The sequence below is a fragment of the Lepidochelys kempii genome, chromosome 3 (assembly GCF_965140285.1).
Source record: "Lepidochelys kempii isolate rLepKem1 chromosome 3, rLepKem1.hap1, whole genome shotgun sequence".
Taxonomy (NCBI): domain Eukaryota; kingdom Metazoa; phylum Chordata; order Testudines; family Cheloniidae; genus Lepidochelys; species Lepidochelys kempii.
The window spans coordinates 30,281,324-30,293,473 of NC_136382.1; the positions used below are offsets into that span (position 1 = coordinate 30,281,324).

The following is a 12,150-nucleotide window of genomic DNA, read 5'->3' on the forward strand; positions in this document are numbered from 1 at the left end:
TCTGTGCCTAGAGAGCTTCAGAGTCCTACCTCTGCTTAGGCAGTGTTTCTCCGCAGTCTCTGTACCTGTGGAGTCTCCCAGCCTTCCACTCTTCCTGGTCCCAGCCAGCTACTGCTCTGTCCAGCTGCTATGGTTTCCTCAGTCAGGAACAGGGTCCTTGAGCCTTCTAGGCTCTGAGTGGCTGCCTCCCCTGCAACCTCTTTAGGCAGCGAAGAGGACCCCGCTCTACTGCCTTTTTTCTGGGGTGGAGTGCTGAAGAAGCACAAGGCCATCTGGAGGACCTGAAAGGCCTAGTACACGCCGTCACCCTAAGACATTTTAACAATGTCACGGTGTGATGTTGATAACTTACATTTAACTGTTACAATTGTATGGACCCTCTAGTACAGCATCACTAAAATATATAATTTGATGCCTTTTCCCCCCCGGATCAATAACTAGGATATAGATTGAACATAGTAATCCATGCATTTTAAAAAAAAAAACATCCAAAATATAATGCAAAATGACCTTGCAGGTCATAAATAGCCAGAAGTAATCTTCAATTCTCTTCCAGCTTGTACAGATTCTGGAGTAAAAAGAAAAGGAGTACTTGTGGCACCTTAGAGACTAACCAATTTATTTGAGCATAAGCTTTCGTGAGCTACAGCTCAGTAGTAGTTTAAAAAAACAAATTACAGTGACTGTGACAGACTGACAATATCCTGGATAAACCTTATCAAATTAAGAGAAACGTCTTAAGTTAAACCTTATTGAATTAGGGTTAATATCTTTGGGGGCCCATTGTATTAAAAATGTAATTGTGTATATGTTATGGAATTATATGTACCTTCTCTAGTTGGAGGGGGATGCTAATATACTTTCTCTGTTATCAGCCCTTTGAAGCCAGCCCCTGGAGAGGTACGCATATGCTAGTGCAAACTGCATTCTCCAGGAACCAACAGACAAAGAAAGGATTTTTGGATAAATAGCCTGGTTTTAAAGTGGCTCAGGGCCTTCTTCCTGATCCAGCAAATGGACAGGACCTCTGGTCCACGGAGGGCCCCAATCCTTAGGGTAGGATGGAAAGACTGTGGCTACTGAAGCCGCATAAGACTGTGTGCTTGTTCTGAGCTGGAGCTGTGATGAACTTGTGATCACAAAGGAAAATCCTTGGGTGAAGTTTTGAAGGACTGCTCCTGCCAGAGCCTATGTTAGAGTTGGGATGTTCTCTGGTAAGCTTATTAACATGAGTGTAGGTTCTTTTATTGTTCTTGATCTGTTTCTCTGTCATCCTTTTACCTTAAGGATAAAATAGGCTTGTATAAGAAGTGCTTTGTCGGTAACTTATAATTACAGCAATTCAGCGTTTTAATTGTCTCTGAAGAGAAAGTGAGCAGGTGGGCTTGGACAACCCAGCCTGTCTCTGCTGGGAATAACACAGTGAAGTCAGGGAACAGTGTAGTCTACGAATACCCCAGTCAAATGGGAATGAGATGCCAATCTCCACGCAAGAGAGGCAATGACTGGGGAGGTGGAAACCTGCGAGTGGGTGCCTTTGGTGGGCCACTGAAGGGACATACAAATGCAGTTAAGGTGAACTGGGACAGTGACAATAAATGGAGAGCAAGCAGAAGATATGGGTCCATGTAGGGAGCAGTGGAGTTAGGAGGACTGTTGATGTTTGGGAAAAGAACAGGTTTTCTTGTTGAGTCTATGCAGGTACATTTAGTAATGAACATCCCTGATCTGTATCTAAGATAAATTCAGGCTCAATTATGTATCTATAGTCAATTGAGGGCTTTTGAGGAATGACAAAATCAGATGATAGTTGAGGTTTCCAGCATCATCAAAACCACCTTATGGAATTGTAGCCCCATTGTTTGTACTGTTGGTAGTCCATAGTAGCCAGTCACTGTGGTACACAATTGCAATTGGGGCCCCGTTGTGCTGGATTCTATTAAATGGTAGTGACAGTCCCCATCTGCACTCAGATAATCAGTTCCCCTTCTTAACCTCACCTGTCTCCCTTTCACATTACCCATTCTGAACAGCCTTAAATCTGACTGTTTATTGGTTATGTTTCTGTTTTGCTGAGTAGCTTAAGGTTGTTTGTTTTATAAACTACATTGCACATAGTTCTGTACATGGTTCATGTTGATTCATATAAGAAAGTGAGTTATTGTGCCAGATTACAAATAGTGTCTGTGAGGTGTTTGTCAGTAATGTTCAGAAAAACTTCTGTAAATGGATTATCTAAATTTTTAGTGAACATTCCACGTGCTGCCAACTACAGGGGTTCTTGTGCCTTCCTTTGAACCATCTGGTACTGGCCACTATTAGAATGCTAGACTAGATGTATTATGGGTATGATCTGGTATAGCAATTCCTAGGGTAGCATATTTATAAAGGTAGAAATTACAGAATTGAAATCTGCGTGTTTGTGGTGGTATATTATATATTTATGGCTTCAGTTGTGTCTGCAGTTCCTTCAAAAAGTACACGATTGTGTCAAACTTCTGGAAGTTAGCAGTGACAGCTTTAAACAGTGTTACGAGCAAGCAAATGGATCAGGAGTTATTTCTCCTCTTCCTTTGGGGATACTGGTGTGACACCATGGCTCCCCCTTATTCACCACTGTCATATAATTAGGATATGTTTTGTACAAAGTATGCCGTGTGAGGTATCAGTCTAAAAGTCTTGATCTGCCAGACATTAATATCTCATTGGATTATATGTGCTGTCATTGTATGTGAAGTTACGAAGTTTGACTATGTATGAGTTACTGAAACATGTGAGGTTGAAAACACCCACAAGCAGCCTTTCAGGTACAACAGTAAAAAGGCCAAAAAATCTTTAATGGCTTATTGAGGAAATGCGCACAAGCACAAGGAATTATGTATGATAGAAACCTCTCAGAGATAGCACCACACAATGGGAACTGTTTGACCCAGGTCACAGCAGAAGAGCTTTCTAGCAAGTGAGAAGAAGTTATAAAAGGGGGAAATTACATCATGATGGTACCTCACTCTCCCTACAACAACAACACCTGGAAACACCCGGGGAACAAAGACTCAGCTGTGGGAAGTGATGGTCCCAGGCTAGAGGGATTTCTAGCCTGTGTATGAAAACCTGGGAAACCCATGCTGCAAAGCCAAGGCAGCTTGTGCTTTAAGAATCTTCCATCCTGTTTATCACTCGGGTGAGAATTTGCTAATTCATATCCTGCCTATCTAGTATGTTAAACTCAGTTTGTGTTTTTGTTTATTTACTAGGTAATCTGCTTTGATCTGTTGCTGTCACTTATAATCACTTAAAATCTATCCTTTTGTAGTTAATACACTTTTAATCCAGACCAGTGTGCATTTGACTAAGGTGTCTGGGGAAAATCTCAGCTGGGTTATCAGAAGTGTGCACGGTGCTCTTCACACTGAGGGAGAAGCGGACTGGATGTTAAACCTATATACTGGCCAGATTTAACGAGGGCAGGACGGTACTGCTCTGGGGTCCCAGGCTGGGAAGGCTGGTGATTAGAGAGCCTGTATGTAACTGCAGCTGGGTGTGTCCCTACCTGTGTGAATGCTGGTGAAAGTGCAAGATTGGAGGGCTTTGCAGCTTGTCACAGCAGCACAGTGTGAGAGGGAGCCCTGGCTGGTGGGTCAGAAGGCTCAGTGGTATCCCAGTTCCAAGTGGCACCCCAGGGGGAACCCGTCACAACTGGGACTTGGAATTTTCAGCTGTATCATCGCTTTCCTTTTGATACCCCTAACTCAGTATCATTTATATTTCCTTTCCAGTGTAGTGTCCAGCAACCTTTTTCATAATGCTCATCTGACCATAAGAGAATTTCAGAGTTGGAATATTTGTCGGGGGAGCCACAGAGGGCTGATTTAGCCTTTTATCCCAAAACAAAACTCCCAATTCTATAAATACTATTACTGTAGTACCTGACAGCCCTAGTCATGGACCAGAATGATATTGTTATATTCCTCCATCTAACGCCTTGAATTCAAAGGGAGAGATTAGCATAAACTAGATGTATGTGGTACACATAATGTCTATCAAAAGAAGACTGAAAACTTTAGGACTTCGAGATCCTTATTATCATCACGCGGTCTAATGCAGAACACTTCCAATTCCTCCATAGATAACTGGATTAAGGCAGGTATCTTAGAATCTTACAAAAGGCAAAGAAAAACCTACTGATATAAGCATCAAATATGCCAGTAGTTCCATTGTCGGTGGAAAATTTTCATGACTCCTATGAAAAGAGATGCAAGCAGCAATATGGCCTTGCTCTCATACCATCATCAGACAGTACAAGATAGATGTATTCATCTGCAGACACAGCTTTTCAGAGGAAGATACTTCAGTCTATAGTGCACGCAGTAATAGAATTTGTTATCCAAGTTTTATTCCTTTTATATGTACATAGCTGATAAATTAATTGTATGTGCGATGCCTATTAGCTTCAATGGCAATTGTGGACACATAATTGGAGGGATGATCTGGGCCTTAGAAATCTTGTTAGTATTGTTACAGATTTAGTTGGGATCCCAGTGACAGGTCTAGTTTTTCCTATGTTGCATGTAGAAAAGAATCTAGGAAGACCCAAATTAACAGATTAGGCAATTCTTCACCCTCTACCCATGCCAAGTTTCAGAGCCTGGGCTCCAGCCTGAGCAGGAACATCTACACTGCTATTTTTAGCCATGCAGCCTGAGCCCTGTGAGACCGAGTCAGTTGACCTGGGCTTTGAGACTTAGTGTTGCGGTTATCTTTGCAGTGTAGACATACCCTTAATGTGCTATTCCTACTGCTTGAAGCTGCATTGCAGGCTGGACATCCAACAGCCCAGAGATTAGTCTCTACCTTTCAAAAGACCTTATGGGATGACTACATGTTTCAAAGGTTTCATGCAGACATTTGCTCTGTTCCACTATACTTGAATCCCTCTATTTGAATTTCTGCATTTCTAAATCTTCAGTTCTTAGTGCCTTCAAGGACTTGCTGAGTAGTTGATTAGCATTAAGAAGTATGACAGTATTTTGGTGAGCTTCTTGCAATGCTTGATGTTTGTTTCTAAGGAGTGGGAGAACCTTAAACGCAGGTGCTTTGTAATCCCTCTGCTGCTTAGTTCTTTGCATTGGCAGTGTGTGAATATTTGAGGTTCCCAAGTGAACATTGTGTACCGCATTATTGCAAGGTGATATCCTAGCCTCCTGAGTTGACAGTGTCTGCACCTCAGCATGAGGTTTCACTCATTTTGCCTTTCTAAACAGATGCTAATTCATCATCGTACACAGAGCCTAAACTTTCCTATGTATTTTCCTATGGTGGGGTGTATCATTAATGTTTTACAATATTGAGGATTGAACACAATGAATGTAATAAAGGCTGTCCAATGATCTGAACTATCTTGTTTTGAAAAAAAAAATACATTATCTCCTGCATAAGGAGTTATATTGACTGTGTTCTTTTGACATAGCAGGTCGGTTGTATACAAACTCCTTTTTCCTTGAGGAATACCAGTTTGGTAAAATTGTGGAATTTAACAAGTTTTTCGTCAGTACATTTAACCACAAGATAGTGGTTCTGGTGCTGGTATTCTCCAGAGCAGTGGTGGGTGGCGAACCACAACCACTGGGAACTGCAGGCGGCTGTGCCTGCAGACAGACGGTCAATATAAACAAACTATCTTGTGGCCTGCCAGCGGATTATCCTGACGGGCCGCGTGTGGCCCGCAGGTTGTCCACCACTACTCTGGAGTGTACATAATTTTGTACATAATTCTACATTTGTAAGATCAACTTTCATGATAAAGTGATTGCACTTTAGTACTTGTATTAGGTGAATTGAAAAATACTATTTCTTTTGTTTTTTACAGTGCAAATATTTGTAATAAAAATAAATATAAAGTGAGCACCGTGCACTCTGTATTCTGTGTTGTAAGCGAAATCAATATATTTGAAAATGTAGAAAACATCCAAAAGTATTTTAAATAAATGGTATTCTATTATTGTTTAACAGCATGATTAATCAATGATTAATCACAATTAATTTTTTAATCACTTGACAGCCCTAATAATCACATTTTCTGGACCAAAAATCTGGCCTAACTCGTGAATTTATGCTAATGAGAAGGAATATGTGTTCTTTTGTATTTGTATCTCTGTTGTAGCAAATGTGTCGCACATAAAGTCTTTCATTATGCTCATCTTGAGGACCATATTGGTCCTACCTTTTGGCTGTTTCCCACCTGATTAGTATTTCCCCTCAGCTCTCCAGCCTGCTTCTGTGGATGGGGGATTTGGATGACCTCTGATTCTTCTGAATACATGAAACTTCCTTTAACAGTTTTTGTTTCTTCATGATTGGACAATTTATGTATTTGTGGAGACAGCCTTTTGAGCTTTGGTTTCTAAGAGAAGGAATCCAGTTAATATGCTTTCTTTAGAGGAGAAATTTTGCATTTTTCCTTTTCTAGATGAGATTCTCACTCACCTGTCCCACTTCCCTTCAGTGTTGATAAGGGAAAGAAATATTTTCAATAACTAAACTTTTTTTAATAGCCTCTTTCCGTTCTATAAATATTCTTTGGACTTTTATTATACTTAGATTTTTGGGGAGCTCTTTGCTTCCCATTCATAAAAGTTACTGAAACCAGTTATTCTGTACAATTGATTTCAGAATGAGGATTGCCTTACTGTGCCTCAAAGAACAAAAATGTTTTAAGATGTAGGGAAGTTCTGATTTGTCTTGTCCTAGGGAGTCCGAATTCAAGATCAGAAATCCAGTGAAACGATACCTTGAGTGAGGGAGAATTCTAAAACACATGTTGCTGCCCTTGCGCCTGTGCAATCCTTTTCGTTCATTAAGATAACTGTATTTGCATAATGGGATTGTAGTCTGTGCTTGAATAATATAGAACCATATTTATTACAATAGTTTTAAGAGAGAGGTTAATTTTGAAATTCTAGAAACATGTTTACAATTAACTTATTTTTATTTCTTTTCAGGATGGCCTGAATTCTTTGGTCCTTGATCTGGATTTTCCAGCACTGAGGAAAAACAAGAACATAGATAATTTCTTAAATAGATGTAAGTTGCACTTAAATATGCTTGATGTTGTCATGATTGCACTATAACAGTCTTGGAAGCTGAATGGGCAGAAATACTATACATTACTTATGTGTACTTCGCTAATTACCACAAAACAGAGCTTGCACTATAAAAACAGCATTCCCTTCTCAGTAGATACTTGAGATCTCATTGCAATGGTGATGTTTCATTACTAAAATTTCATTACTCTTACAAATGTATTGGAAAGTATACTGATCAATACTAAAGCATTATCAATAATTAAAACAGTACTAGTCAAATGGGTATTTTTAGGATGTATTATCCTTACTTTATTTTATCTTTTGCTTAACTACCAATTGCAAAATTCAGTAATTCAGAAGTCTTGCAGTTAGTGAGGTTCTATTGTAATCTGCAGAAAATAAATATGTAATTACTCAAAATGGCATACACTGTCATGTAAATTTTTCAATAAAACTATACTTTTAATTCAGAAAAGTCCTTCTACCACATCTTAAATAGATTTTAAAGTATGGTTGTTTAATTGCAATGTTTGTTTTAGGTGCATCTTTGTCATGTAAATAACAAACTTACTGTGATTCTCTCTTAAACCACTTCAAAACATAGCTGTTGTCTATGGAAGGAACATTTTCCCAAAAATTCAGTCTTGTTTTAAAACCAATTGGAGCTGCAGTATAGACAAAGCTGTGCTAGCTGATGCAGTTTTTATAACTAGCTTAGTTAAAACTGCTTTCTAAACTAGAACTCAAACTTTGGCGGGGGGGAGATTTGCAACTATTCAGGGAATACTCACTCCTTTCAAATGTTAGTGTCCTGGGAAAAACAGGAGGAACCATAATTCCATTAATGTTTACATTGGTCTGGGGAGCAAAAATTCCTTTGGTTATCTGTCCCTTAAGGGTAGTATGGCCTAATGGTCTGCCTAACCCATTATGTGGCACGGCTCTTTAAGAGATTGAAAGATCTGATTATATACCCAAGGATTTGGGAGACACTGGGAGAGAGGAAGCAGTCCTGGGGGTAAGAAGCGTTCAGAAGGAAATCCCGTTACTGTTTCTTTAAGGACTTAAGGCTGGGAGCTTTGCAGAGAGGGTGGGGCAAAGCTCCCCTCTCACATGACCAACTGGGGATGACCTGGGAGAAAGGGACTAGCATAAAGGTTGCCTCCTCTCACAGCAGAACAGATGCCAGGAGATACCAGCAGTGAAAGGCTGCCTTGCTGAGCAACATGAATGATAATTAAGGAAAGGGGACTAGCTGGGGCATAAACTGGTAAAGGCCCCCCAGTTGGCTAATATACAACTCAGCTCCATAGAGGAGAGCTGGGGAGACTCCTGGGTAGGGAGAAAGTAGTACAGCCCCATTCTAAAGAGAAAAGCTGGGGATTCCTGCTTAAGGAAGGACTGGAAAGGGGCAACCCCAAGAAAGAACCACAAATGTTTCCTGGACCAGAGACTCTTCTCTGGTCCTGTTGTGAAAGAAATATATTCAGTATTATGCTTAACCATTTGATGGCTATTGAACCTCACAGGTATATCCCGGCAGATTGTACCTGCCATGCTGCTGAATGTGCTTGGTACTTTAACGTTACACCCTCATCAAAAGAATATTAGTGGATGGAGGCAGCACAGCAGGTGGCAGAGGAGTAAAAGTTCAAGGTTGTCATGTTGGGTCCTTAACGGCTAAAATGTGTCTGGAGGCTTGAAAAGTGTACGTTTCTAAGGCATTAGGTAGACTACAACTGAAATTAGAATAGTATTAGTTTTCACAGTTACGAGGAGATGATCATTCAACTGTTTACCAAGAAATACCAAAAAGACTGCAATTATGGATTTTAATTCTGAGCAAATGGTTTAAAAACAACGTAGGAGTTAGTTGCAAATTTTAACTTTTGTATTCAAATGGCTTGTTTTTACTGTCTGGATGACAAATATTACCAGAGCTGTTCTCACACTGCTACAGATCTGTCTTTATGACGTCATTCTTTAAACTTGTTTTAGATGAGAAAATTGTGGAAAAAATTCGAGCTTTACAAATGAAAGCTGAAGACTATGATGTTGTTAAGGTGATTGGAAGAGGCGCTTTTGGAGAAGTACAGTTGGTAAGAATGTCTACTCATCATCTGATTACTACTTGTCAGCTAGATTTATTGCACCAACTAGATACTCTTAGAGCCACACTTTTAATGGAAAGTATGCACATTTTCAAACATGGATTTATTTTTTTTAATTCTCTGCTTGTTGTAATTTAGTATCAAATTCCTTGTTAAATATAAACTTTGTGACATAAAGAAATCCAAGGGAATTAAATGTTCACATTATATCCTTAACACACTTTCCTGTGCTGAAGCTTAGTAGTGTATTGAAGATCATAAAATCAGACCTCAAAAATAGTTTACCCATAATGGTGGGTTGCAAGGGAAAGAACTGAAAAGCTGTTTCCCTTACCTAGGGCAGCTTTAGAGTATTTAGCTTGTGCCAGGTATGTTTTTTTCTTGGCCACAATAGTATCAGGAAACCTCCTTTGTTGGTAAAGTGTCAATAGTGCAACAAGAGGGCTTTGCCTCACAGTTCTCTCTTGCTCTTGGTACATGGGACAACAGTTTTATAATGCATTCAGTTAATACTATTTACATACAAGGTTTTTATTCCAAATTTCTTTTCTTAATTTTTGTTTCTAATTTAAAAATCCAAATAGTTTGTTTTCAAGGTATATTACCCAATGTAAATACCTATTTAGAAATTTACATAAAGATGAGATTAGAGAACACTCCATCTGCTGATTTGGGTCATCCATAGTTTCCTTTGCAATTGATTTTGATGTGTCCAAGGCTCCCAAGTGCGGTTGTAGGATAAATCAACAATTTTAAAATTAAAAGTGTGTGTGTGTGTAATATTTCTAAAATACCTACTTTAAATTTTATATATATGTTTTCACCGACTTCTCATTTTAAAAGTTTGTTGTTGTCAAGGTTCCTCCCCCACTCTGAACTCTAGGGTACAGATGTGGGGACCTGCATGAAAAACCTCCTAAGCTTATCTTTACCAGCTTAGGTCAAAACTTCCCCAAGGTACAAAATATTCCACCCTTTGTCCTTGCCGCTACCACCACCAAACTAATACTGGTTACTGGGGAAGAGCTGTTTGGACGCGTCTTTCCCCCCAAAATACTTCCCAAAACCTTGCACCCCACTTCCTGGACAAGGTTTGGTAAAAAGCCTCACCAATTTGCCTAGGTGACCACAGACCCAAACCCTTGGATCTGAGAACAATGAAAAAGCATTCAGTTTTCTTACAAGAAGACTTTTAATAAAAATAGAAGTAAATAGAAAAAAGAAATCCCCCCTGTAAAATCAGGATGGTAGATATCTTACAGGGTAATTAGATTCAAAAACATAGAGAACCCCTCTAGGCAAAACCTTAAGTTACAAAAAAGATACACAGACAGAATTAGTTATTCTATTCAGCACAATTCTTTTCTCAGCCATTTAAAGAAATCATAATCTAACACATGCCTAGCTAGATTACTTACTAAAAGTTCTAAGACTCCATTCCTGGTCTATCCCCGGCAGAAAACCAGCATATAGACAGACACACAGACCCTTTGTTTCTCTCCCTCCTCCCAGCTTTTGAAAGTATCTTGTCTCCTCATTGGTCATTTTGGTCAGGTGCCAGTGAGGTTACCTTTAGCTTCTTAACCCTTTACAGGTGAGAGGAGCTTTCCCCTGGCCCGGAGGGATTTCAAAGGGGTTTACCCTTCCCTTTATATTTGACAGTTGTAAATATAATAGATGTAGGACCAGCTGGGATCTGTGTTGGAAAGTGCCTATAAATTTCACAGCTTTGTGATAGTTGTTTTTTTTCTATGAAGAAGAGGGGGGAAAAAAAGAATGTTTGCTCTTTGCCAAGAAGCATTGCTGTAAGTAGTTACAAAATAACACTTCAAGAAAGGATGTAGAAATACTTAGAGAAGCTGCAATGAAATTAGACACTTATAGTCCATTTATAAAACTGCTAGCAGTTCCCAAGGCTGGTGAAATAATAAAAACAGAGCCAAGAAAATTATCCAGAGTATTTTAACAAATAGAATGTTGAAGAAAAAACAGGGCATGCACATAAGGTTCGTGACAACTTTTGTTGTTTGTATTGCTGGTTTCCTCTGCAGCAAGCTGGGTTAATTTTCAAAGAGAAATATTGTAGATTTGATATGTCTTGACGAGTAAATACAAATTGCCCTAGTTAAAATAATTAGAAAAAGTTTTCATCCCCTATCCCTATACTTTGTAATAGGTTTATTGCTGTCTTAATTAGGTACTGGATTCCTCATTAAAATTACTGTAACCAAAAAAAATTGTCGCAGTTTAAATAGAATAACATTTTTGGGATAGTTTCTTACATGCGAAATATGCCTAAGATGCTTTCCAAAATGAAATAATAGTTTGGAAGATAAATGGGAGACCGAAAATAGCAACTGTAACAACATTTGCATGACTCATGGGTAAGGCTAAGGTTTTGTCAGGGATATTTTTAGTAAAAGTCATGGACAGGTCACGGGCAAAACAGAAAAATTCACGGAGCCAGTGACCTGTCTCTAACTTTGACTAAAAATATCCTTGACAAAATGGGGATCTGCGGATCTTCACACTACTTCAAGCAGGGCAGCTGCAGGGTACCCTGTCGCCTGCAGCTCTGGGCATCCCCGGCTGCCCGCAGGGGCTGGGAGCTCACCCATGGGGGCCAGGAGCTTGGGTTCCTCCCCAGCAGCCCAGAGCTGTCCGCCACCTCTGGCGGCTGGGGTTCACTGCCACACCTGGCAGCCGGGAGCTCGGGGGTTCCCCTGCTGCCACCTGCTGGGAGCTTGGGATTCCTCCGCTGCGCTGGCCCAGGCGGCAGGGAGATGGGGGTTCCCGGCCACCAGGAGCTGAGGGGTACCCCACAGCTTCCTGCCCCAGCGGGCGGTGGGGGGACCCTGCAGCTCCTGACCACTGCAGGCTGAAGTAATGGAGGCTGCTGGAAGTCACGGATTCCGTGACTTCCGTAACCTCCGTGACTAAATCGCAGCCTTACTCAT

General features: G+C 40.1%; 1 protein-coding gene across 3 annotated transcripts in view; it reads left to right on the forward strand.

The window, feature by feature from the left end:
• The window catches only part of ROCK2 (Rho associated coiled-coil containing protein kinase 2), a 163,546-nt gene that overhangs the window by 64,999 nt on the left and 86,397 nt on the right, over positions 1-12,150 (forward strand). For all 3 annotated transcript variants that reach the window (XM_073336011.2, XM_073336009.2, XM_073336010.2), the window contains exons 2-3: positions 6,999-7,080; positions 9,081-9,181. In XM_073336011.2, coding sequence (XP_073192112.1) covers positions 6,999-7,080; positions 9,081-9,181 — 183 coding nt within the window. The remainder of the gene's footprint in view (positions 1-6,998; positions 7,081-9,080; positions 9,182-12,150) is intronic.